The sequence below is a fragment of the Meleagris gallopavo genome, chromosome 14, assembly GCF_905368555.1.
Source record: "Meleagris gallopavo chromosome 14, MGAL_WU_HG_1.1, whole genome shotgun sequence".
In the NCBI taxonomy this organism is placed as follows: Eukaryota; Metazoa; Chordata; class Aves; order Galliformes; family Phasianidae; genus Meleagris; species Meleagris gallopavo.
Genome location: NC_139417.1, coordinates 80,469 through 108,454, shown reverse-complemented (window position 1 = coordinate 108,454; position 27,986 = coordinate 80,469). Strand labels below are relative to the sequence as shown.

The window sequence follows — 27,986 nt, the reverse complement described above, 5'->3', positions numbered from 1 at the left end:
AGCATAAGACACATTCTCTTGCCTCCCTGACAAAAGTGTTTTTTTTGTTGTTGTTGTTGTTGTTGTTTTTTTAATGCTCTCATGCTCCTCCATCAATATCAGTAAGCGAGGGCAGATCTGTCAGAGCTCAGGCATGGCACAGGATTGCCATCTCCAACATACCTGGCACAGAGAAGATGCACAGGCATGCCTCTAATTTCTTACTACAGAGAAAGCAACTCTTGCAGAAGATATTAACAACGTAGACAATAAAGAGAAAAGATACTTTGTTATGAAGGGGAAAACATAAATAACGTCATAGCTTTCTAAATGAAATTAATCTACATGTTTCATGTCCACTTCAGAAGATCAAAACTTAGAGAAACAGGTATTTAGTCCAGAAAAAGTTGTAAGCAAAATACAATTTCTTTTGCACAAAACCTATCATCCCTCTTCATTTTTTTTTCCTTAAAGAAATACAAAAAAGGAAGTCAGGATCTCTTTAATGCATAGGCCTTAGATCTGACCCAGGTATACTTCATTCATCTGTATACTGAATACTGAAGCCAATTAGAATATAACTCAAACAAAAGCAGAGTATAGAATATAACTCAAACAGAAGAAAGGCTAAGTGAACTGGGACTGTTCAGCCTTGAGAAAAGAAGACTCAGAGGGGGATCTGATTAATATTTATAATTATCTTATGTGTGGGAGTCAAAGAGACATGACCAACCTCTTCAGCAGTCTGTGGGGACAGGACAAGAAGGAACTTCCTCACAGTGAGGGTGACGGAGCACTGGAGCAGGCTGCCCAGGAAGGTTGTGGGTTCTCCTTCTCTGGAGATATTCAAGACCCATCTGGACACCTACCTTTGCAGCCTGCTTTGCAGGGGGACTGGACTCAATGATCTATAGATGTTCCTCCCAGCCCCTACAATTCTGTGATTCTGCAAAGTCTATAGTAATAGTTCTCCCATATTCCCAAGGAGACCTAAACTTCTGGGAAGCCAAGGGAGCCTAACAGCCCCATAACAAAAGCAAATTTGCCTGCATCTGTACTTAATGAGCCCTTGAAAACAAGTGTGAGTCACAGATCATACCTTCACATTTATAATACAACCATAGATTAATCATGACAATTTTAACTGCAGTCTACTCTCACATTTACCTGCATCCCTAATGATAACTCTGTATAGATTACTTTAACCCTTTTCTCAATGTAGAAACAGCCAGCTGAAAAAAAAAAAAAACAAACCAAAACCAACACATAGAAGGCAATTGATAAGGGTACGATTAATCAGGACCACATTCAGCTTACCCACAGTGGAAACGGTAGATCCAGCTTCATCTAACACATCCACAGGTTCTGCCAGCTGCAGTTGGATTTTAGGAACCACAGTCAGGATGGCTAGCACATCCAAAGCATAGCGCACTGTGTCGTTCCTGAAAGCAACATGAGAACTTCTGAGAAGTGTACTCTAATCCAACAAATCAATCTGTCACATCTGATATTTTTGATGATGCTTTCTGATCAATGTGCTGCTCTTAAAGGGCTGGTTCTCACAGAAGGTACTGCTCACATACTGTAAATACGCACACTATCACCTGCAGTTTGGCATACATCTCACCCTGCCCACAGGCTCCCAGAAGCAATGTAATTTTGAAATTACAGAAGCACAAAGTAGACTTATCTACAAAAGCGCTCTAAGCTAAGATTCTTCACCTAACCTAACTCTACATCTCAGTTTAAAAGTATTCCTGTCTAAAAAACTTTGTTGCTAATGAAGTAGAAAAGTCTTCTCTCTGAAGTGAAGGGAAGCTGTTTGTCAGTTTTATTGCTAAACATGACATAGATAAAAGCAATTTTGGCACCAGATTAACAGACACAGGTATGTGGAATATACGTGCTGAACAAGAGGTGGAAGAGCAGAACAGTGGAAAAAAAGAGAAGGACTGATGGTTTGTAAGCCTGTATGGAAAGGTAGGAGTTAACCCAGGCTGTAATTAAGAAACAGCTGCAGAGAATATAAAAAAAAAAACAGGAGAACTGAAATCACCCAGGAGAATGCAACCTGAGAGAGAGGGAGAGGGAGACAGGGGACTGCAAAAGCAGAATAGATTTCAAAGGCTTTCAAAGCTAAGCTATGCAAAGAGCTCCTGTTCACAGCAGAAATAAGGAGAAGGGAGTCCTGGTGACAAGAATACAGTTGATGACAACTAGCCACAGCAGACAGTGACTTATCAGTGAACTACACCAACACTCTTGAGATCAGATGCTCATTAGGATAAACAGAGGTTGAAACATTGCATCCATCTTCCCTCTGAACTGGGCACAGGATCCTAGCAGTATCTCTACCAGAGTGTAGTATAGTTCCCTTTCTCTTATAAGAGTAAGAATGCTGCAGATTTTGGGGTGGGCTGTGGGGGAGCAGGGCCACAGAAAGATATCACCACAGTGCCCCAGACAGGAGAAAACTAGTAGAATCACAAGGTAAGCCTCTCTGTACAAACATGCTGAGTTTAAGAGCTGATGGTGCATCATCTAGGGACCCTGTTACTGTGCGTTGAGTTCATCTTCAGACTTTTTCCCCTCTCAAATACTGGCTTGTTGCATATTCACAACTCCTTTGCAATGTAACTACTCAGTAAGTTTCAAGTATCAATAAGTGAACAAAGGTGATGCAAGAGAGGACACTGTATATAAGCTAAACCCACTTCATCCAGACCTTCCACCTCTTTTCCAGGATTAAGATGTGTCTTGACTTCACCTTCTACTTAAAAGGTTTTCTAAAACCCTTCTGTAACAAAAAGATAAGCAAAGGAAGAACTGTGTCTAAGCTGTACTGTGATGCTGGTTTCTCAAATCAAAAGTGTGAGGCACCTTGGTTCTTCAGGATTCTCGTGGCATCTCTCTCTCTACCTCAAGTTTTTGGTTCTGCTTTCCACTGTGCTTTTATAAGCACCAAGTAAACACAGCACAGGCCCCTACCACCTGCCTTGCACACTCTACGAGAAGGAGGGAATCTAGAAATTCAATGGCCATCCCGCCCAAAAGTTACAACTTACTGCTCTAAAGAGTACAGCAAACAGCTCACCTTGCATAGTATGTCTTCCAGTTACATGCTATTGAAATGAGCTGAAGCATGAGTTGGACACAAGACAATTTAAGGAAAACTTCTGCAGGCTCCCAGTAGAGCTGTGCTGGCCCATACTCAATGAGGAATTCCATCATCTCTACAATCTGCTCATGAGTGTAGGAACAGGCCTGCCGGGAAAGGAGTTGGAAGCATTAGAAAGAGATCACAAGGGTTACAAACTTGCTCATCAAGTCCTTCACTGCTGTGATTTGAACTGAAAACTGTAGTCTTATCAAAGTTGAAACTATTATTTTCTTGCAAATTATTTACTTTGTTTTATTCTCCACTACAGAAAAAAAATCCAGCAATTGACATGATAATATGCAATAATAAACTTAATAATACATTTTGCTTCTTTGCAGTCCTAGAAAGCTTAGACCAGTTTAAAAAGTTATACTAAAATTCTAGTCTGCTTTTAAGCTACTAGTGTAGTAGCTACCAGATTATTACTCAAAAGAATCTTATGATAAAGTACACAGGTCTGAAAAATATTCAATTAAAGTTTTTAACTTCTGACTACAAAATATACTGAAGAAATGGCATTCCAAATAAGCCTACATTTCAGCTCAAAAAATATCTTCTAATTAAACAGCTTACACACATTAATCATTGAAAAATAAGTGATTTTTGCAAAAGTGAAAAAAATGTTCTCATTCCAACTTACTGCAATGGAAAGCCATTGTAAATGAAGCCAGAAACCAGAAATGAAGGTATTACTTCAGAACAAAAAGCCACAAAGTTGTAAAAACAAACAAACAAACAAACAAAAAACCATAAATAAACAAAACGCCACACATTTTTTGCAGAAGGAAAAAAAAACAATTAATATCCAACAACAGTATTGCTTGCTCATTCCTACAAAATACGATCTCTGACAAGTATCATTTGTCACAACCAATTAAAATCATTTCAACATTTTCAATTAAAATCATTTCAACATTTTCAATCTATGTATCTATAATACAGGTTAATGCTGGGAGGTTGCAGCATGATCCTCACCTTGTATGGGGGCTGTGGATGGACCAAAACACCACCTTCAGTGCGCTGGAGTGACTGCTTCACCTGTTCAAGTTTGATAGCAAGGTGGGCTTCAAAGTATCTCCGCAAGGCCATGCAGGTGTGTTTCCCAGTCTGGCGACTGGCAAAGATCTCATCATCACTCAAGAGAGCTCCTTGGTCTTCCAAGTTTAAGATTTCAAGGGTACTTATCTTCAGTACAAAAGTTGGGTGGAAAGAAAAAAGTTCCATCAGTTCACAGTTCAAAAAAAAAATAGCACCTACAATTCTCAACCGCACTTGTATCAAAACCACACTGAGTTTGCTTATGTGTCATCTGTACCAGACTCTCTCAGACAGCCAATGAAAGCTTCTTCTGTTCAGATAATATTTACCCACACAAAATGCTAAGTCTAATAAGAACCATTCCCCCCTTTCACTGGAAATGCAGAAAAAAATCCAGAAGTTACATTAGCAAAAGTCTAAAGGCACTGCTGTATTATATTAGGCATTATATTGCACAATGCAAAGTGATTACACCCTGCAGTGGCAAGGTCTCTGAGTTTGTACCAAACCCAAGCTATCAGGACTGCACATGCCATGCAAAGGTACCAGTTTATCATAGAATCATAGAATCACAAGATTGGAAAGAACCTACCATACCTTGCAGTTTAGTAGCTTGTGGTAGCAATGGTAGTGGGAGGACGGTTGGACTAGATGATTTTGTACAGTGTAACAGTGTACGTTTGCATCCATAAGGTACTGCGATTACCAAGTACAGCACAAACATCTATACCTCCCTCGGCACAAGGTTGGATATATTTGCATCCAGAAGGGTGCACGACAACATGACACACACATGTTCAGATGTTTCTCAGCATTCCACTCTACCCACTAAGCCACCACTGGCAGAGAGTTCTGCTTAACTTAAGAGCTGCACCAAAAAGCTAACAGGAAGTAGCAAGCCTCTGAACAATGATCCTGTTATTTACAAAAAGAAAAAGAATCCGCTGGTCTGTTACTCAGAAAACTCACCTCACCTTTCCTACCTTTTGAGAAGTGAAGAGGAATAAACAAACAAGCTAGAACAAAACCAACCAGAACTCTCCACTCTTCAGAGGGTGCAAAACCTGGTTTTAACCCTGTTCAACACATAAAACTGTAAGTCTTACCAGGTTAACCAGACGACGAAGGCCATCATGCCTGTCAAAGAGCTCCAGGACAGCACGAAAGGAGAAGCAAATGGAGAAGAACATAGTAGCATGACAGCAGCCAGAGGCATGGGAGCACTCCATTAGCCATAAGGTGTAGTTCACCACATCTGAAAGCACATTATGGGGGTGCATGCACACCTAGAAAGCAAAAGAACTTTCTTAAGGAGGACTTCAAACAGACTGCTGAGGACAATTAGTCTGAGGAGAATGACAGTTCTTTGAAACAAAGAGGGTACAATTGTCCCTAGTGTAGCTGGGAGTAACTGACATCTGAGACATGCAACAAAAGTCCCATTTACAGACCAGTGAAACAAGGCCTCAGTGAGAATACAAGAGCACCATGTGGAAACACAGGACTAGCAACTGGTCCATTCCCTGACATAAACAGGGTAAATACAACACTCTTCATACAGTAAAATTTCAGAGAGCCCTTCTGCATACTGTTTCAAAGCATCTGAAGAGAGTGTTTTGCTAGAGCCAGAGAAGAAAGACAAGTTTTTAGCTAAGAAACAAAAATTCTTCCAAATTTAACAGCATCACAAACTATGCTGCAGTTCTAGTAAACTCTGGTATCAAAGCCAAGGGGAACAGCAAGGACCATCAAGTGCTAATCTAAAGCTTGACTTTCTCTTGAAATAGACAACTTAGCTGGTCTATTTCCTCAGTCCTGTCTCTGAAATGGGCAGACCACATGCTCAGAGCTGCACTTTGACATTGTTTATATCATTCATTAGCTTCTAACCCTCTGCTAAGGTCAGTGCCAACAAGAACTGTGCAGGGAGCTGAAGCACCAGCTGCTTTTATGCCAAGTTAGCAGATTATTATTTTTTTAATCCCCTCTCTCAGTATGTTGAACACTGACAGAGAAGACTGAGTAACCAGTTCCAGCTTTACCTCCACCCAAAGATATGAGGATTGGCACACATTAAGTAGAATGGACTGCCACTCGAAACTGGCTTCCTCTGAAATACCCAAAGACAAGAGAAGAAAGAACACATATCTGTTCACCAAATATTTGTAAATATTGGGAATAACATGTGGTAGATAAGAAAACATCACCACACACAGCTACATAACTTTATGACATGCCCTGAGGACATAAGGAGAAGCAATGTCCATGCAGCACCCTGCCAGAGCCTTTGGTTTTCCTTTAGAACAATCATGCAAGAAACAAGTGCAACCAGAAAAAAAAAAAAAAAAGAAGAAAAAAAAGAGCACAGTTTTTTTTATGACACATAAAACTCAGAGGAACGCCAAGCAATACATATACAGCAAGGGTCCATTTTCTGACAAAAAGAGCAAAAAGAAAGAAAACATTACACTCATCTTGCCTTTCTTGCCTTCATAAAAGACATGACACAAAGACAGACCTGTCAATCATAGTTACCAAGAGGTTTTTGAGTTCACTCATATAAATGCCAGCAGAATCCCCATATAGGCCCTTAACCGCTGCCAGTCAAGTATATATGTGACTAAGAGTGTTAGACATGTCAAATCAAAACACTCAAGACAGTATCCAAAACTCAAAATATGCAGAAATGTAGAATTACTGCTTTATATGGTTCAGTTTTCAAATGAATTTAAAAAAAAAGAACACAAAAACAGACAATTCCAAGGACAGGCCATGAATCAAAACAGTCATCATTCAAAGTAGGGCAGCTTTAGAAGACTATAATTTTACAGTTGCTGTGAATGAACCTCCCATGTGCCAGCAATAATGCTTACAAGCTGGAAGTTCATCTTTTTTTTTTTTTCTCCCTCTCCTTCCCTTGGTACAGCTGCAATTACAGAATAAACTGGATTCGTTGCTGGATCTGGCTTAGCACAGAAGTGCTGCTGCCAGTGTGGAAAACAGAAACAGAATCACTGTTTCAAGTATCTGGGAAACTGAAGCTTAATAGAAGACTGATATACCAATCTACTGAAAAAGACTCTTGCTGGAAGAGCACTAATCAAATGACAGGAGGAACCTTTTATGACGCATTTTTAAAAAAATGTTCAAATCTGAGGTGAGCAGCTAGCCTTCATTATCAAGTGTTTCAACACTAAGCTCAGGCCAAAGAGAACTCAACATCCTTTAACATTGTTTCCTGCACAATGTGTCAGTCTTCTGCTGCATGCCAACACCAAAGGAATTGCACTGATGTCTGGAATCTGACTGAGGCACCATATAACACTGAAGCTGTCCACACCTGGACTGTGGATGAGAAAAAAAAAATCCATCTCAAGTATAGGAGAATGCTGGAACAGGTGGGAAAGGAGGAGTTTTTCCTTCTTTAGGGAAGGGGGACAATAGGGTGAAAAGAGTGAATGGAAGTAATGAGGCAATGCTAAAAACAGAGAGGTCTTCAGTTACATTCCCTGGGAACTGAAACTCACACCCTTGAAACAAAATACTCAAATGCACCATTATTTCTATGCTTTCTGTTGCCTTGGCACATACCAGAGACTCTTACACAAATTTGCTTTTAACTTAGGAGATATTTATCTTACATTTGAACAAAGGCAGAAAGACTAAGTCCCTTGAAATCATTAAAATTACAGCAGTTACGCTAAAGAATGAATCTTACCCTTTCCATTGCATCTTGATTGTAAGATAAATAATACAAGCACATGGAGACTCCCGTGGCTGCCATGGAAGGACGAGGAATCTCCAGCAACTTCTGCACGCCTCCATGAGCAACAAACTCTGTTGCAAACTTGTTATGCAGCAGCAACGATGCCAAATGCTAAAGAAAAAAGAAAGCAGACTATAATAGAATTCTTCAAACTGTCATCAATTCCTCCCTTCTAGCTGTAGGAAAACAGATGGCAGAAAACAAGCACTCCACACTTTATCCACTTTATTTCCTCCTGCTACATTTAACTGCACAATGTAATACCTAGCATACATATAACTTTTATACAGCACTTAAAGCAATTATGTCTCCTTATTAAAAATATTACCAGTTTAATAAGTTATTTTGCTTGACTAATGCCTGAAGAAAACACTAATGTTGTGGGCTGATTTTTTTTTTTTTTCCTCACTAGTGTATTTCTTGCTGATGTACTCCTGAGACAATAATTGACACTCCACAGTGTTAAGATTATCACCAGTCCTGTTGGAAAGAAGCAGACAACCTTTCTCCTCAACTGGTCAATTTATTCCATTGCAGATTTTGTGAATAGGCTTCTACAACCTCAGATCACTAGAAATAAGAAATTCTTGCTTGCTTGCTGAGTCTAACTTATCACAAACGTATGCTGTCCAAGTCTTTCCTTTCTTTCCCACTCTGCACATCTGCCCTTTCCCTTGTATCAGCACTAGCATTCGTTAAAGTACTAACAAAACTAATGCTGAACTGATATAAAAGGTAACTCAGGGTGGCTGAGGGGGAAATGAGCTCTTATCCATACTTGCACCATTATATGGTTTGCTATACAGCTTCCTTAACATTATGGCAGGCAGAGTTGAGAATGACGCTGCAGACATACAGTAATTAAAGATGACAAAACGAGTAGACCGATGGTTTTTGTTTTTTTTTTTAAGCTGCACCAAATCTGTGAATTTTTTTTTTTTTTTATTTTTTTTGTTTGTCTTCTGAACAGTTTACTTGTGTACCTAAATGTCGGTAGTCAGAAATGAACTCTTTCTAGTCTGAGAAGTTCCCTTTAACTATGCAGAATTAGAAATGCTTCTTGGATGAAAACAAATTAGATCTTAAATGCCACGTGTCACATTTAGCACATTTTCAGTTACAGATAGGAACACTGCTAGATGCTCCAAATAAAATTGACTTTCAACATACTCAAGAAATAGGCATACAAAGATAAACAACAAGCAAAAAAAAAGACAGCAATCACTTTGTTTTACACTTTAGGAGGAGACAGGAAGAATCCCTGCAACCCCCACCCCACTCACAGCTGAGGTAACCTACACCTTTTGTAGGAATGTTCCTGCTTGGAAATAAATTTGCAGACAAATGACAATGAAACAGAAAGATGATACTGGAAGACTGAAGCCAGAGAAGTCACTGTGGAAGAAGGAAGGAACTCACAGAAGAACTAATTGTTGTGCTGTAGGTTTAATTTAAAGAGGGTTATCTTGTATTTTTTTTTCCCATATTTTTGGGTGACAACTAACTGATACAGCAGTTGTGTGTGAATGATTCCAAACATCAGGCTCAGGGATGGCACTGGAGCTACTGGGATTAGGATGCTTATGCCTCTTACCCCTCACAAATGTCCCTAGCAATAACAGGAATCCCAGGGCAGTAGTAGTGTAAGGTTTTGATGGAAAAAGGAATCAGCAAATGGCAGAGAAAATCAATGGCGCTTCACCCACAACTAATAATAGTAATTTTTTTTTTTAATACCCAAGAATTATAAAAATAAAAACAGTGCAGCCAATCCTAGGGGACCCTACTATACATGCAGGTCTAAGGAAGGCAAGCACATGCCTTTGATGCATGCAAATATATTCCATGATTTTCCCATTTGCAGTGCAATTTTGCATTACAGAAGTAATTTACCTTAAGGGCTTCAAAAGTAAGCAGCACATCGTTGGTTCGTTTCAAGTCAATGTAGTACATCATCAGCTCCCTTGATCCCAGTTGCATGAAGATGGGTAATAGCTGAGAAAAATAATATTGGGAGGCTAGCTGAACATTTCACAGGAAATTCAAGGTCTGTTTTGGCTTTTACTCTCTAAAACCCCCCCACTTACCCCCTATTGGCAGATACCTGTTATGAGAGGTCAGTGGTAACCAGTTCCATCCATAGGAAGCAATAAAGGTTAACAGACCTCTTGTAATACATCTGCTGACTGCAGCAAGGTGCATGACAGCTGCCACAGGAAATCTTAAGGCACTCCTTCAAGTGCAGCTATGGTAAGTCCACACAGGTACCACCCTGGTGATAGGTTCCACTTTCCATCTGTGCAAAGACAACTACCCAACAACTGAACAGAAAAAAAAGGAGAGCAGGGCAACAAACCAAAACCCTCTGCATAATTCTGTGTGTAATGGCTTTACGGCACTAATTCCTATTTCTCCTTCCTATTATTGCTGGCGTATGAAGTGATCCAGACAGCATGCAGGGTATTAGGGGGATAATGGTTTCTCTGGTTCTCACAGAAGCAAGGCGCGTGCACACACATACAGTGCATAATACAAAGCAAAACTGTGTTGCTTTGCTCCATCTCAAATTCAGTTAAACCACCTAAAAATATCTATAAAGACAAAGGCGGTCAGTAGATCTACACTAAGCTGAAGTTCATAGTTTAAAAAAAAAAAAAAAAAAAAGGAGCAGGAAACACTCTGCTAAATCTGATGTAGCTCAACTATTTTAAGTAACAACAGCTCTCAAAAGCATCTGCATCTACACTGCCATTTCTTATCAGAAACACTGCAGAAGACATACAAACCATTGCAGAAAACACTTTAAGCTTACTATTTCCTCTGAGTTCTAAAGATGGAATCCACTAACTTCCCAGGAGTAAACAGGAAAAAAAATGCACGCATTTCAAACAAGTGACTTACCCTGTATCATGTAAATAATCAAAATTAACAGAGACCAGGAATAAGATTGCTAGCACTGTGCTCTACTATTCCAGACAACTGCTAGGCTCAGGTTCAAGTATTACTTGATAGGTACCATTCAAAATAATGACTTCATCAATTTGAAAGCCAACAATTCAGGAAGCATTACTGATCTTAATCATATTAGGAAACACTGGTGAGTAATAAAATAGCTCTCAAAACTTTTCCTCACAGTACCACTGACAGTTGTGTCAGGAGAATTGACAGAGTCCTCCCACCTTCATATATATGCTCACCTCTTGATATTCCCCTAAGGGAGTCAGATATTGAAGAATGAGCCTCTGCTCTATGGCAGGAGTCAAAGGGTAAAGTGTATAATTAGTGCCAATCACCCACGGGGACATTTCTGACCAGCTGCTGTTGGACAGTTCAACAAACATCCGCTCTGGTTCTGAAGCGGAGAAGCCCAGTTTTTGCTTGGCCTTCCGGAAGCCATCTCTTTCATGCTGTTTCCCTGATTTGCTTTTTCTTAATCCCACATCATCTAGCTTTGTAGAAGAGCTGACTCTGCTACTGGTCTTGTGACTTGAATCAAGATGAAAGGAGATCTCCATATCCCCAGCCACTTCTTGCTCTCCATCCACCGCCATCTCCCCATAATCCATATCCACAGCCTCTTCATCCAAAGGCAGCAGAGAATCTGATGGCACTTTCCGAGGACTGGGACGCTTGTTTTCTTGTTTTGTGGTCATTTCAGTAACCTGTAACTCCCGTAACCGTCGAAGCACCAAAGCCACCTGTTTCACAAAAGCAGCATGCATAAGAATACACTCCCTGCCTTGATCATACTACTTGCACTGGCCATTGTTCTGCTCCTAACACATAAAGAAGTCTATTGCACAAAATATCAGGCATTCTGAAGTACACACTTCCCCAGAGATTTAACAATTTCAAAGTGAACAAAAAACCCCAACCCTTTTTGCTATAGCTTTTACTCTAAAATAAATAAATAAAATAAAATAAAAATCTTCACTCACTTTCCTGAAAGAGAAAGAAGTGTGGTCTGAAACCCATTAAGAACCACATACTATCTTGCATCTCTCTTTCATCATCTGTCTAGTCTAGAATAAAGGCAACATTTCCTTTCAAAGCAGGAGTTTTGATAAACTGCAGTTCTACAAAAGCTAAGAGCTTGATTTTTACACCTAAAGGACTTATGTATGCAAGAATTAGAAGAATTCACCTACGGTTTGACACAGTAAGTGACAGTGTACACCATTCTGAAAAACAAGTTTGCCTAACCTACTTCCTTTTGACAGTCATCTCAATTGCTGATAATCATCATACAGATTTAACATTAAACTAGTGAAAAGTTAATTCTTAATACGATTCTTTTTAAAATATATAACATTTCCTATGAAGTTATCTCCATGTTGACTTAACTTTCATTTCTGCCCAGTGTTTAAGCTACTACACGCAATAGCTAAGTCTTCGAAATTTTTGCTCCAAGAAAACTGGGAAGATGAGTCCCATCAAGTAGTACAGCATTTGCCTTAGGTTTTCGTAGGCATTTTTCAACACAAACAATGTAACAGAATAACCAGGCCGCATAGGCCAGCCTCAGCAAATTCAGTCAGGAAAGGATAGAAAGTATGAGCTACTGAGTGAATATATTATTATAACCACTGTAAAATGTATACGTTAACACATACATGAGAGTACCACCACATGCTCTCAAAAAAAAAGAAAAAAAAAAATAGATATCTCTCCTGTAAATGAAAGTGTGCATCAAGAGATCATTACCAGTTGTGAATTCTCATCCCTGTAATTGGCAGCAATATCTTGGTTTTCCATAGCTCCTCCTAAAAGCCCTGTTGCATATGTCCTTAGCGGCTGATCAGCTTCTCGTGCCCATTTAAAGAGATTTTCAACTATGCCTTCCTAGAATGCAGGAAACAAGAAAGCAATTCCAACAGTTAAGCATTTTTTTTCCTGTCAGTATTACTAATAGAGATCTCCAACAATTTGGCAGGTTTCAAAGAAATGATTTTGAAGTTACACTAAGTAAAAGAAAAAAAAAAAAAAGTGGTATATTACTTACATTTCTCTAACAGCTTAGTAGTTGAAAAGTCACTTAAAACACTTCCTGATGTCAGAGGAACTCTTTACATTAATGACTACTCACTGATCAAAAGAGTAATCCTCAATAGTCATAAATACATAAATTGGGGAAGAGAGAAATGTATGCAATTATACCAATCCACATATAAGAAAACCACAGAGTTAAATATTAATATTTTAACAGGAAAACTCAGAAGTGATTGAACATGGCCTGCCAGGCATTTTTTCTTAACAAGGCTGAATAAATGTTAACTAAAACAGTTAATTAAAAGACTACCTGTTAGAATGAAAGATTCTACTTTTTTTTTCCTCTAGATCACTATTGGATTTTGAAACATATATAATACCATAACATCATTAGCATGACAAGATCTTGCACCTTGTACATAACTTGAGAAGTAGGTACAACACAGAAAAAGTTATTAATAATAATGAATAGACACACATTTCAGTAAGAACCTCCAGCTTACACATTTTTAAAGACTTGTCTGTTATACATTAAATAATAATTAAATTTTAATTAAAATGTTCTTATGACATTAGAAAATGAGATGCAAAATCCACTGGGCCTAGAGGGCGTCCTTATGACCAGAACAACATCTGTCATAAAGCCTCCTACAAAAAGAAAACCTTAGGAACCAGAAATGAATTTCATGTATTTTCCAGTCACAAAAAATTAAGCTCAGGTTGGCACTTTTGGGCTTAAAAAATTTCTATTAACCTAGAGATTTTGTGTTTCAAGAATAAAAACTATATTCTTCAAGGAAGAAGCCTATTGCTTTGCTTTTAACTTTTTTGGATCAAAGCCTTAGATTTTAAGCAGATTGCAGAGATACCATATTAAATTCAATACTTCAGAAAGGATATGCATTATTCCTTCCTTTTATCATGCTTTAGAGTCCACATCTCTACTTCTAATAGTAAAGGAACTCAAGTAAGACTTCCACATAAAGTACTACCTGATTTCTGGACTTCAGAAAAATACTGCATTAATTTATTTTTAAAGATGAAGATAGCAGGGCTCAGGAACAAAATCTGCTTTCTCCTTGCTTTCAACCCTTTGTGCATTCCTATAAAACCACACTTGCCAACATACAGAAGCTGAATTCAGCTGTCCATAACAGTTCTAGATAATCCCCGTGAAGCATACAGGCTTTAGATTGCTTGAAGTATGACTTGCTCATCATTTAGCTTGAATAATGCTATCACTCTGCCACAGTTATGGATTACCAGGTGACAGGCTTACAGCAAGTCTTAACATACTATACTGCCTGCTTCACTCATGAACATACAAAATAACAATTTAAAGTATAACATTTCCCAAAACATCAATTTAAATTATAAATCATTTGAGCTGGAAGGAACATTTAAAGGTCATCTAGTCTAATTCCCCTGCAATGAACACGGACGCTTATTAGCTACATCAAGTTGCTCAGAGCTCTATTCTTGAGCATCTCCATGGACAGGGTATTCACCACCTTTCTGGGCTACTTGTTCAGTGCTTCATGGTTCTTATTGTAAGAAACTGTCTTGTCCAATCTAAATCTCCCTTCTTTTAGTTTGAAACTATTTCCTCCTGTCCAATCACAACTGATCCCACTAAAGAGCGTGCACCCTTCTTTCTCATAGCACTCCAGATATGGATAAGCTGCTGTCAGGTCTCCCCAGAACCTTCTCCAGGCTGAACAGCTCCAGTTCTCTCAGCCTGTCCTCACAGAGAAGGTGTTCCATCCCTTGGGCCATTTTTGAGGTCCTCCTCCAGACACATTCCCTTCTGTACTGAGAACTCCACATATGGATGCAGTACTCCAGGTCTCACCAGCCCAGAGCTGCTCCATCCTCACATCCTCAGATTGTACCGATAGTAAGGGTTGCCATGACACAGGTCCCAGTCCTTGCACTTGGCTTTGTTGAAACTCATGAGGTTCTCCCAGGCCCACTGCACAACTGTCTAGATCTCTCTCTGCATGGCCTCCCATCCCACAGATATGCTGAACACACCATATATAATTCCAGTTCCTCTGTTTGAATCAGTCCTCTTATAACTTTTGTAAGCTGTGGAATACTCAAGATTTTATCAGCCGAACAAGCCCACATTAGAAAGCCCCAAACCTTTAATAGGGCTAAACAGATTGTCTCCCAGAGATAGGATTTAAATGTTGCTTTTTACTGGTTTCTCCTATGGGATGAACTGTTGGAGTACCTAATACGCCAAGCTTATAAACTAAGATACCTTTTCCTGAAAGACAACAGCAGTTTCCAGTCCTGGCATGATATCCAGAAGAAGTCTGCAGGCAGCAGTGTTTAATGGAGGTTCTCTGCTTGTCATCACATAAGCATTCACTAGCTAGAGAAGATCAGGAAAAGCATCAGTTTAAAATCCAGGAGTTGAAATAACTTCTCTGAGAAACAGAATTCCCTCTGATCTGATGTTCACTGATTAAATACTTTTCTTGAACTGATTTGTAAAGACAAATGCCTAAAATAATTACAGCTCACTAACAGTGTAATCATGCGAGAGTAATAGCTGAAAAAAACATTACAAAATCAAATACATTTTCGCTTGTCAATTGCAGTTTAAGACAGAAAGCTCCACGTAAGCAATCTGGCAGAAACCTTACAGCAGCAAGCACTGATACAGGTGGTGCGCTGAGATGAGGGAAACACAAATTCTGGCTATTAACTCATGTAAGGGTAGAGCAGTGCAAGAGGAAAGCCAGACTCGTCTCCAAATGCTCTGCCTGAGCCTGCTAAAGCTAGATACACTCTGCTTGTATAGGCACTCCAGCATCCCCAAGTATTCACAGAAAAAGCACTGGAATTAGTGGTATTAATTTCCATTACAGAAATTAATTAGGCTTTTAAACTTTTATTACAGGATCTGCTCTTTCTTTAAAGAGACTGATAAATGCTGAGAAGAACTAATTCAATCATTAATACATGTATTCCAGTACTCTCGAACAGCTCATGAACTACCCCTTTCCTCGGGTCACTCTAACAGCAGCAAACAAATTGCACTTAAACACACTTTAAAAGCCACTGCTATGGAAGAAATAGTCCCACCACCAGTAAAATTAATATTAAACAAGCACAAGTACTGAGGTAAATAACAGAGAAAACAAAAACTTTAAAGTGTCAAGAAGACTTGACAGGTACAGTCCTTAGAGCAAACCTACCGCATTCATGAAATCATCATTCTTGAAAAGTATCCTTAATAAGTGACCAAGCATACACTCAGGGTCCGCTCGACCTATAGAGGAAACAGGAAAAGACTTATCTATGTACCTCAAGACTTCAATACTAAACTACTAACTTCCGACTGACTGTGGAATAATGTAGTTAGCTGTACCTTTATCAGAAACAGAATTAATACAAGTTATATGCACTATTCATCAAGTTAGTGTTTCCTCTAGTTGCAATTACCTACTTAAAAGGTATACTAGTCATACCAGACCCTGATCAGTAGTGAACAGATTCAGGCTAGATTTTGCTTACTTTTAAATATGAATTATCATGTATCAGCTGATGCAGAGCTATCAAAACCACTCAGAATGCCTTACCGGGGTGTCGGTCATCAAAAGGGTCTGGATCCCCTTTGCGGTATTCTTCAGTCTCCTTCTCAATCAACTCAGACATCCTACAGAAGGAACGACAAAACATAAGCACAATCCACTCCATGGATGCAATTCTTCACGTTAGCCTATTTGTCACTGTGCTATCAAACAGCTTATCAGCTTTCACTTGAATGGCATTCAGCACTACCAGAGGATTTCAGACTGTCCACCCAGAAGGGTGAATAAAGAGCCTTGCCTCTGGTACCTCATTCCCCACCAGCCTGCCAAAACATGCTGAGACCTTATCAGCATCCCAGTGACACACAAGTGTGATGCTCTGAAGGAGCCAGTACTGCTTATTTACTCATGTTACAGTCCTGGTGATGTCTACAACAGATACTGTAGAGAATTACAAGAAATAGGAATTTAAACAGTACCCTTCACCTTACAGTTCCTCTTTTGGTGTGGGATAAGCCCTAAGCAAGCAACTCCACCCACTTTCCTATTCAGTTTAGGCAGGTGCTTCTTCACAGACTATCTACACAATTTTGTTGTTATTTATATTAATTTTCAGTAGAGATAAGTTATTAATGTGTCTTATCTCTATTTAGCTTATTTCTTCAGTGCCACGCTCAACTTTTTAGCATGTCAGCTAGTGCAATGGATAGTACAAGGAGAAACTCAAGTTCCCTACTCAGAGACCTTAAAATACATTAAATGATCCTTTTAATCAGCAAAGTAATGGAAGTTGATCTGAAATTATGCCTTCCCTCTACACTATGAAGTAGTGTCAGCAGACACAAGAAGTTCTGAGCAACAACTCACTCAGAATGAACAATAAGGGAACAATATAGTAGTTACCTATATATAAAACATATACAGAATATGTGGAATATATAATAACATATTGCTACAATAATACACACAACAGATTATATTATTCCCTTGTTATTATTTTATTTACTATTAAAGAAAATCAAGAAGAATAGTATCTCAAGGTCAAGCAACAAATAATCCCATCGTAATCTACTAATTTTCTCCAAGGAGTGGTACAGCACAAACATATGAAATTTGAGGGGAAATAAAGAGCAGTATTTAAAAAACAAAAGCAGATTAATTCCCTTTCCTTGGTATACAACCTGATTCCATCCCCCCTGCTGAGGTCTGAACTGCAGTGCAGAACCTACAGGCAGTGCAGCATTCTGAATCAAGTTCTTAATATCTCCAGACTAGGGAGGCAAGTAAAAGTTATTAGAAAGGAGGGAGAATGGTTAAAAGGCTGCAGCAATCTCTGGAGGTTTCCCTTACAGAATGCCATTGACTTCTGTTCCATTACTATTACTTTCCAGAAAACACCCTGTGTTGCCAAGGTCAATCAGAGGCAAAAAACTTAAACCTGCCCCTGTGAACTACACTGACTAGCCAGTAGGACAAATTATGATGTTATAAAGACTGCCCAGATTGTAAGAACATGGAATTAGCTTACTGGAAACAAGTAAAGTACTTCCCTGCTCATCTCAAGTTAACTGTCATATCAAACTGTTTATCCTGCAGGGTTTTAGTAAGCCTGAATGTGAAGAGATGCAAACTGCATCCCTTGCTAACAGGTGGCACAGCTCAAGCTCTTCTGACTTTCTGGCAAAGACTAAATACTTAAATATCTATTGCCAGCTCCTCATTTTTCCAATGAGAACTAATAGCTTGAGAGGCACCTGCTGACAAATGGGGAGTTGAGAACCTGAACCCTAGATTTGCTAGGTCTTTTTAGGTGATAATTGGCATACTGAGTACATGCCAGGAAGGACTGACAAGCAGCATGGAAAGTGAGCTGAGCACTTTCCTCAGTCCATGCAGTTTAGGGAGGCAGTCAAAGAGCATGCCAGCTGAAGCTGCTGAGCGGTTCCAGGGACAACAACATTATCACAGCCTAGATGAAACAGACATACAAATCACTGATTATTGGATTTGGGTGGTTGTGTTTATTTTGAGACAATTAGGTGCAATCATTTGATCAAAATATAAAAGCGCTGCCTCTGCAAAATTGGCTTTGAAAAGAAAAAAAAACAACAAAATTTTTTTTGACTGAAAGCGCACAAAGAGTAACTATGAAGTTCCTTGGATGCATCTAGGGCTTATTGCACTCTCCTATCATTTCTATTGAGAATTGACAAACTACCAAAGCTCATTCTCATCTCTTAACACAGGCACTGACACAAAAGGTTTTAACAACAAAAACAAAAAGAACAAATACAGAAATGCTGATCTTTTATGTAGGTTTCAACATTTCCTTTAATCACTTGATATTAAGCTGATTGTCTACCCACTTGACTTTGCAAGCAAGATCTAGGTTCTACATAAGGGATAGGTGTTCTTCTCACCCAGTTTGGACTCTTTTTTTCCCCCCCGAACTGTTTACAACTGTCCCTGCAGATCACCTTTGAAACTTAGTCATATTCTCATTTTCACTTGCCAGAAACTTAGCTCACTTAGAAGTCAAAGAAGGAGGTTGTGGGGACATTCAAGTTGCAACACTACCACTGATGCAAAAGGCACAATATAAAGCAGTGCCTTTATGACAGACTACAGACAGGATGCTCTGCAATACTACACTGCAACACCACAATGCAACACCATTTCCCATATTTGGTCTGTGGAGCTGAAGTCAAAACACGGTGTTCCTGCTATTGTCTCACACTCTCACCTCTGCTGCCTCAGAATCACATTTTAGCAGGCACTCATGCATAAAGAGAAGTTTTCTTCCAAGTAACTCAGAAGGCAGTAGGAAGTAGAAAAACATCACTCACCAAACAAACATGACCACAGCTTCCTCTGTTGTAAGCCTAAATCAATATGCAAGAGCACTGCTGTCTCCAGACATCAGCTAACACAAGCTCCACTTGGGGAGGATTCCTAGCACATCTTCCAGCAAATTCTTTGTAACCTATCCAGTATCTAAAACCTTGTATTCCAGACAGACATATGGCTTTCTCTTTTTTTCTCTCAAGCACTGTAAAACCTGCTAGAGCCAAGGGTACATCTCCTCACTATCTACCTTAAGTAGACCTGTTACCTCCACCACAGCCAAAATACCTAAGCTCTTACTATCTATCATCTCTCCCCATGCTGTACAGAAACCTTAGAGAACCAAAGGAGGATTATCAGATTTGCTTAGGCATAAACAATGTAAGGAACTCAAGGAGTTCCAAACAGCTATTAATGCAAGAAAATGCATGTTGAATTTAAATTTCTTAGAACACATTAAATTTCTGGTGTTCATCATTGTGACAAAAATCCTGGAAGCAGCACATATGCTTCTGTCAAGACACAAACCAGAAAACAATACACAAAGATGCACCAAAATATGGCTCAGGATTTTCAAGAGACCTACTCATTTTTAAACATTTAGCTTTGGCTTTTTGCAGCTCACCTCTCTCTTCCGCGCTGTTATTTTTAAGGAGCGGTATAAAAAGCAAGCATTTGTGTCTGCAAGGTGAGGCATAACACGGGTCTGCGTAAAGAAGCTCCAGCACATTTCTGTTATTTCTACCCAGTGCCAGCTCAGGATCTGTGCACTAAGACTGTGCACCTGACCCAAGAACACAGAGCAGCATGGTACAGAAACCTGGGCTGCTCTTAATGCACCAGTGAGCACAGTAAGCCCCTCAGGCACACAGCAGGCAGACAACTCTGACAGCAGAGCTGTGAGGAGGAACTTTGTGGAATTCCTGTAACTGTCTAATTATACCAAGAACATTACAAGATTACATAAGAGAGGTCTGGCCTGGGAAACCACAACTACAATTGATACTTTAAATGCTCCTCTTGTAGAAGACTTCCTATAACGAATGGTGTTACTAGCACATACACATCTAGAAACATCCCAGGGAATATCTTCCTCACACATACAATAACACGGCAGTGTAACAATGTCTAGTTAAAAAAAAAAAAATCAACTTCTGAAACTTCCCTTTAAGCATGCTGTATGAGTTGCAGCAAAATTTTTTCAGTAAGGCTCTCTCCAACCAGTGTGTCTCTCTCTTATTTTCACATAAACTGTCCAACATCAGTGCAATTACAAACCTCACACCACCACTCCGATGGAACCACATTCTCACAGCTTTCTGTTTTGATCAATAAATTAGAAGTTTCAGAAGAACATACCAAATTTATTTCACTTGTTTAATGATTCCATTGGCTTCTACTATTTCAGAGTATTAAATCCATGTTTTAGATGTAGACTGTGTAAGACCTTTGCAATATAAAATACTTACTAAGTTTGTATGCATTTAAATACTACACTCACAGTTCAAATTTCAGGCCAAGGAAAACTTTATTACCAACAGTTAACCAGTTATTAAAAACCTTCAATCAAACAACACAGTAAAAATTGCTCTCAAGTAAATTCCTAAATCTGAATATCAGAAGTTATTTTATGGAACTCACCTGGTGAGAATAGGAACCATATCTTGCCCACTGCCATGTTCTTTCTCCCATTGCTCAAGCAGAGTAGTAAGCTCAGCCTTGGAGTCCACATGCCCAGATCCTGAAGTCATGGCTTAGCCTAAGGCAGAGGTAACAAACAAACAAAAAAAAGCAGGAAGGTGAGCAAGACATCCCACAGTTTTACAATGTTCACTGAAACAATCCAAATCAAAAATTAAAATCTACTTGGAAGATCACAATACTGTTGCACTTCACTTTAACAACTCAAGTTTTCTCTTGGTCCATTGCCTGAAGAATTAAGGAATGCATGCACACTTAGAACAAGTCTTAACTGGTACGCGACAACCCTGAGCACAATGGGAAGCAGGCACACCTAACCAGATGTGCTCAGCACTAAAGCTGTTCAGAATGCTCCTTCAGTTCCACACAGTCCTGAGTTAACCCTTTGCCACTGCTCAAGATTTGTTCACGAAACAATAAAGCCAGGGCAGCAAAATTACCATCAGTGTCTTTATTCCAGCTTAATGCCGCCAGACATTGGAGAAAGAATCAAGAATCACCCTGGCTTTGTGCTGCTGAGGAAGCAGGTGACAGTGAGAGGCTGCTGGTAGCCAGTGGGAGGACCAGGTCACATACTGCCCCTTGTGTGAGGTGCCCAGCCACAGGCAGTGGTCCATGGAGAAGGAAGAGCATGCACAGGATAAAGCGCTGGAGCACTTGCTCAGCTGTATCAGTTTTCTGATGACTTGCTCCCCATCCTCAAAAGCAGGTTCCCTGCAGCACTCAGCAACCTGTCACGGGGCCATTTCAGGGAGGGCATTCTCACTCTAGGTTCTGCTTAAGCCTCTGAATTTCCAGGCATCAATTTCTGTCAGTGTAATAAAAATCTACTAGAAATACTAACAAATCAAACTAGAACACAATCTGTCTCAAAACACTGCCATGCTCTAAAGCAGTTATAGCATTTCATTAACCAATATCTGTCTGCTACAAGATTAAATACCCATTTGTCATAAATGACCCAGAGTAAGAGCTTGCTAAAATCATGTTAAAGTCAGATATGTCATGTTTAAGGCAGTTCTGACACACAAACCCCTGTAAGACATGTTCAGGAATCACTTAAAGGAGAGACCAATAAGGCAGCCACGGTTTCACGTAAGTCTTTCCAGCCCAGGCTCATTCTGACAGAAGTCCCCATGCATAACTGAGTGCTGGTTACTCCTGACTTGCTGACACCTTCCCTTGCTTGGGGAGTGAATGAGCAACCCTGCAGCCCTACCTCCCCATCGGCACCTTTTGCACTTACTTGGGGGGTAGCAAGCAGACATCACCCACCTGAAATGGGTAGGGATTGCAGTTACCCATAGACAGAAAAATACACCTGCAACATCAAGATACCCAGTCTGAAGAACACCATTTTGATAAGCACTACATATAAGCAGAGTACACAAAAACAAACAAACAAACAACAAACAAAAACCTAAGATAGCATAAGCTGGTGAGAAGTAATTGTGATTTTATCTAGAGCATTTTCATCATTCATTTATCACAGGATTAGCGGCTTTAGAAAAAGCACCAACTTAATGCAAACAACAAAGCATCCTGAGATTGTATGCACACAACGAAACACCTCTGATAAGGAAAACTGCTCCTAGCTCACAGAGGTTCATGCCTTTTTTCATTAACTCAACACTTGCCAGCAGCATTTCTCAGCTTTTAAACACACAGAAGAACAACATTCATATAATTTAAAAAAAAAAAAATCTACTTTGAGCTTCTGAATGTAAGCGCTGTAAATGGTAACTGCATTCAACCGTTTCTTACATCCACACCTTTGTTCCATGCCCAAAGGACATGGGGAAAAAAAAGTCTCATGACCTCAGAGCTTGTCTAAGACCTATACAGACTCTTCTGCAACCTGCAGAACAGCTTATTTCCCCTAACGAATTTTCATTATTCCAGCTAGAAAATGAGAAACACTACTCCAGCAATACCAGCAAGAGGTCAACAAAGTCCCAGACAGGAAGATCAGAGAAGTTCTCATGTTATATCATAACCAAGGGGAAAAAAAAAAAAAGGAAAACCTTGGAGCTCTCTAAGATTATCTCACTTCAGGCACGTCACAGGTCTGAAGAACTGATGCTTGTACAATACTCCCTGCAATAGAGTTAAAACATAAGAATGCCACCCTTTTGACAGGTGCACAGCATTGGTAGCGCCTCCCCAAGGCATCCAAAGGAACATGGCTATTCTAAGTGGCAAAGTGCAACAACAAAAACTCTACCCCTAGCAGCATCTACTGCTGCAGTTCCCATACAAGTACACCAGGGCCGCAAAATATACAAGGATTGAAAGTTATGGCAGCCAAAAGTCTTTTCAAATACAAGAATCAAAGCAGTTCCTGCTGTGCTTGGTTTTTTTCCAAGTATTCTACCTTAAATCATAATGAAGCACCCTGCAGAATGGCCAAGACCAGAAATTGTATGAACTGAACTGCAAATATCACAAATCCCTCTGCCCTGCCGGACAAGAAGGCCTGCATGGGCTCTCCCTCAGAGAAGCTGGTGAACACACACAACCTTACACTGCTTTCCAGGAACCAGCAGAACAGGGAGCACCTCTTCCAACAAGAATTGAATCCATTACTTGTTCATTTTTATTTTCTAATAAGTTTTGGAAATCGTGCCCCACAACAGATTTTAGTTAATATATCTAATAAGCTAGTGGTAGGAACACTTTATTTTTCCTAACACTGTCAAAACATTGTGTACAGGTTCAATAGAACTGGTACGAACAAATCATGCAGGACCTACTTAAAGGACGTTACTTTAAGAGACACAAGTTTACAACCCCAAAAACAATTCCCTGTGAACACTTCCACTAATAATCCACGTGCAATGTACTACTGAGCACTACTCAGCATTCCAACATGGTAACAAAGTGGTTTTGTGAGCGCTTTACTCTTCCAAAGATGTAAAAGCCTGATAGAAATGAAAATGCCACAGAGTCACTGAGACACAGAAAACCAGAAGCACTCTCAGTTCCTGCAGGTTCAGACAGCTCCACACAGCTAAGAAATACAAGTATCAGGGACCCCTGGCTGCAATTTCATAAGAGTAGAGCACAGCTCAAGCTGTTCAGCTTCACCTCTTGCTCCTCAGCACATGTGAGTATCATACTGACTACATGAAAACAACAGGTCATTCACCTGCTGATTGAGTTGCATTGCTGAAAAGAATTATGAGGCTCTGAACACAGTGATGGCCATACAGATAAGCATTTTGAAGTGTGAAACCTGTCAGGTGAAAAAGAGATCTATTTGCGAAATCTGAAAGTCCACAGACAGTTTTGGTTACTTGGGAAACAAGCTCAAAAATCTACCTTTTAATTAAAATGGAAAATGAAATGGACACATAAAAACAAAGGTGTTAACTTATGGAGAAAAAAATCCATTTTAATCAATATTGCAGAAAGACTGCACATTTAAGTTTATAAATTTCATCAACAGAAAAAGCCCAGGAGGATCTGTGTGCCCACATATAGAGTCAACTCAAGGTCTTAACGAACACACATTGACCTCACTCGAGTAAGAAGTGTAATGCAATAATATAATCCCAGATGAGAAACTTAGGAATCAGAACCCAATTAAATGCCCAGCAAGCAGATCAGCACATCTATATGTTCTTCCCATATTTCTTCTTTAACATGAGGAATTTCTTACTTAGAAAGGAAAAAAGGAAACAGTAACAATCTCCGGTTCACCACAATTACTGTTTAACGGCAGAGATACATGTCAGCTGGTGGCCCACATCTGTTGAGCCCCAACCAACCAGGCCCAAGCTGGAGAAGGAGCACAGCACACTGCCTGCCCTGGGATGGAGCGTAACTGCAGCTCCCATCGCCTGCACCAGGGGACCGGAGGCACTACAGTGCTACAGCTGAGCAGAGGGGAACCTTGATTCATCCCCCTTATCAGCCGAACACCTCGCACAGCTCCCACCTGGCTGCTGCTCACAACGCATTCTTGGCATCACTTAGAGCGTTACCCAATAAATAAATGAATAAATAGAAAAAGAAAAAACATTAAGGAAGTCATGTGGGGCTTTGTTGTTTTGTTTTAAAGTCGTAGCATCTTCCAACACCGGAGGAAAGCACGCAGTTACTCAGTCTCCCGGCCCCTGCGCTCGCACAGACCAAATCCAGCGCTCCACCCCGCCGGGGCAGGCAGGCACAGCCGGCAGCCAGCAGCCCCGGGCGGGCACCGGGCCGCGCTCCCCGCCCCAGCACCGCGCACGGAAGCGTTGCCGCTCCCCCACACCGCGGGCAGCGGCGAGGCTCCCGACGGCCCCGCGGCGCTCAGCCCCCCCGAGCCGGGCCGAGAGCGGAGCCCCCCGGAGCTCCTCGGGGAAGGAGGCGGCCGAGTGGCGGCGGGCGGAGGCCGGCGGAGGGCAGCGCGGCGCCCTCAGCCCCGCCGTCACCGAGGACGCCCGCAGCCGCGGGGCGGGGCGCGCAGGCTCGGCAGCCCACCCGCCCGCGGCTCCCGCAGGGCCCGAGGCGACCCTTCCCCCCGCCCCCGCCCGGCCCGGAGGCCGCGGCCGCCGGCCCCGCGCGGCCCGGCCCGCCCGGCGCCCCGTACCTGCCCGATGCCCCGCTGGGTCGCCGCCGTTGCCACCCCGGCCCCCGCGCTCGGCCCCGCGCACCCCGCGGCGGCCGCGATCGCTATGGCGGGCACACACTTTGCGCGTCACCACGCTGGGGGCCGCGTCACGAAGCGCGAGGAGCGGCGCGAGAGGAGTGGGGAAGGAGAAGCCGCTAAGGCCTCGCGCGCGGCCGCCCGGGAAACGCAGTTCGCGCGGAGGTCACGCGTCTGCGCATGCGCTGCTCCGGAGCGGCGCCGAGGAGCGCCTTGGGAGTTGTAGTTCTCGGGAGGCCGCGCTGCCCTCGGCGCGACCCGGCTCTCGCACGTCGCTGTCCGCGGGCTGCCACGTCGGGCCGCCGAGCCGCGGCTGTGGGCCTTGATTGCCGGCTGTCGGCGGGCTGCGGCCGGGCGTCGCCTCGATAGGCGGTGATAGCGCGGACGCATCTCGCCTGTCCGCCCGCTGGGGCCGAACGGCAGGGCTCGGCTCTCACCGTCTCCCCGCATTTATGCCTCCTCCTTTCGCTTATCTGCGGGGTCCGAACGCCGCCCTGCTCCTGCCCGGTGCCGTGGGAACGGCACTGCGGACAGCGGTGCCCGAACACTCGCAGCTGCACGGGGCCACCTCCAGGGTGGCTCAATGCGGGGCTGAAGCGGTTCTCGGGGTCTCCCGGGCCCTCTGGGTCTGCTTCCTTCCCACATCATAGAATCATTACGTTTAAAAAAGTCTAAGATCACCGAGCCCAGCCATCGACCCATCCCCACCTGCCCACTATCCGTGTCCCTCAGTGCCATGTCCCCAGGTCTTGGCCACCCTTTCAGAGAATAAATTTCTGCTAATAACCAGTGGGAACCTTCCCTGGTGCAACTTGAGGCTGTTTCCTCTTATCCTACCCCTGTTACTGGGGAGAAGAGGCTGACTCCAGGAGCCCCCAGTACAGAAGTGATACAGAGCTGTTGGAGCAGGTCCAGAAGAGGGCTACTAAGATGATCAGAGGGCTGGAGCACTTCTCTATGAAGAAATGTTGAGGCAGTGGGGCTTGTTTAGCTTGGAGAAGACTCCAGGGAGACTTCATTGTGGCCTTTCAGTACTTGAAGGGAGCTTATGAGCAGGAGGGGAGTCAATTTTTTACATGATCTGATAAAGAGGGAATGGCTTTAAACTAAAAGAAGAGTGGAAGAAGTTGCCTAGAGAAGTTGTGGATGCTCCATCTCTGGATGCACTCAAGGCCAGATTGGGTGGGATCCTGGGCAGCCTGATCTGGTGGCTGGCAGCCCTGCCCATGGCAGGGGTTGAAACTACATGATTTTTTAGGTCCCTTCTAAGCTAAGCCATTCTCTGATATTATATATAACCCCCACCTTGCTACAACCTCCTTTCAGGGAGTTGCTAGAGAGTAGTAAGGCTACCAGCCTCTGCAGCATAAGTTTGCTGCATGACTCACAGAGGTGCATACGAAGATCAGTAACAGAGTTCAGTCCTCCCCCAGCACTTGTGCATACCACGCCGATGCTGCAACCACACACAGCACGCATATCATCTCTTGGCAGCACCCAGGGATTCCTACAATGTCAGGAACTAAATTTTTGGGAGGGTCTGGCCCTGCCCTGCTAAGATGCTTGTAAACAAAAGGGTGTTCCTCTGCAAATGCCCCAGGAGATATTAGGGATGGGGTGAAAGGTCAGTGTCTGGGAAGATGCACCTAGGAATGGAGAACATACCACAGGATGGCTGTGGAGGTTGGTTTGGCTGCAATGTGCTCCTCTGCTGAGCGCTCTCCTCCCTTCCACCCTGACCTGCAGTGCCCATGGGCACATAGTGAGTGAGCAGCAACTACAGTTCTCTCTCAGCTCCAGATCTGGTACCACCTATCTCATTTCCAGCCTTGAAGTGCCAGCTCAGAGACTGTTTTATGCAGAAATGTATCAGTCTGTATCTGCAGAGATATTCACAGGGACTTTACACTACTTTACACCACTGCCCAGTCTCCCCAGCAACACTTGTTGACCATCTGTATAAGAATGTTCATGCTGTGCAAAAAAAAAATATTGCTTTAAGAATTAGATTATGGCCATGGATAACTGCAGTCTAGCAAGCAGCATGTCACCAAATGCTCTGCCTATCTTCCTTGCCATAGACAGGATAAAAAAAGACAGAAAGTGGGAGTAGGCAGGGAAAAGCAGAGCAGCGGGACCCTATAGCCCTCTCCTCTCAGTGGAGAGGCTATGGACACCAATACAGATTATCTGCAATTCAGGTGACGTGGGCAAAAACGGGCGTGCTCAGTCCGTGCCAGATGTTGTGCTGCAAGAGGCCGTCCGGTCACCAGGTGGCACTTCAGGATCACCGCACCAGACCGACATCCTCCAGGGAGGACAGGGAAGAAA

At 41.9% G+C, this 27,986-nt stretch overlaps 1 protein-coding gene across 3 annotated transcripts in view; it reads right to left on the bottom strand.

Moving 5' to 3' along the window:
* The window catches only part of DCAF1 (DDB1 and CUL4 associated factor 1), a 51,512-nt gene extending 25,680 nt beyond the window's left edge, over positions 1 to 25,832 (bottom strand). For 2 of the 3 annotated variants that reach the window (XM_085236079.1, XM_085236078.1), the window contains exons 1-13: positions 25,599 to 25,832; positions 20,963 to 21,080; positions 16,526 to 16,602; positions 16,142 to 16,215; positions 15,199 to 15,312; positions 12,648 to 12,785; positions 11,141 to 11,641; positions 9,837 to 9,938; positions 7,896 to 8,054; positions 5,284 to 5,463; positions 4,115 to 4,324; positions 3,074 to 3,243; positions 1,297 to 1,421 (exon numbers count right to left, since the gene is read on the bottom strand). In XM_085236079.1, coding sequence (XP_085092205.1) covers positions 1,297 to 1,421; positions 3,074 to 3,243; positions 4,115 to 4,324; positions 5,284 to 5,463; positions 7,896 to 8,054; positions 9,837 to 9,938; positions 11,141 to 11,641; positions 12,648 to 12,785; positions 15,199 to 15,312; positions 16,142 to 16,215; positions 16,526 to 16,602; positions 20,963 to 21,072 — 1,960 coding nt within the window. In that variant the 5' untranslated portion in view covers positions 21,073 to 21,080; positions 25,599 to 25,832. The remainder of the gene's footprint in view (positions 1 to 1,296; positions 1,422 to 3,073; positions 3,244 to 4,114; positions 4,325 to 5,283; positions 5,464 to 7,895; positions 8,055 to 9,836; positions 9,939 to 11,140; positions 11,642 to 12,647; positions 12,786 to 15,198; positions 15,313 to 16,141; positions 16,216 to 16,525; positions 16,603 to 20,962; positions 21,081 to 25,598) is intronic. The other variant, XM_085236077.1, reaches the window with a different exon arrangement.
* Between the last annotated feature and the right edge of the window lie 2,154 nt (positions 25,833 to 27,986).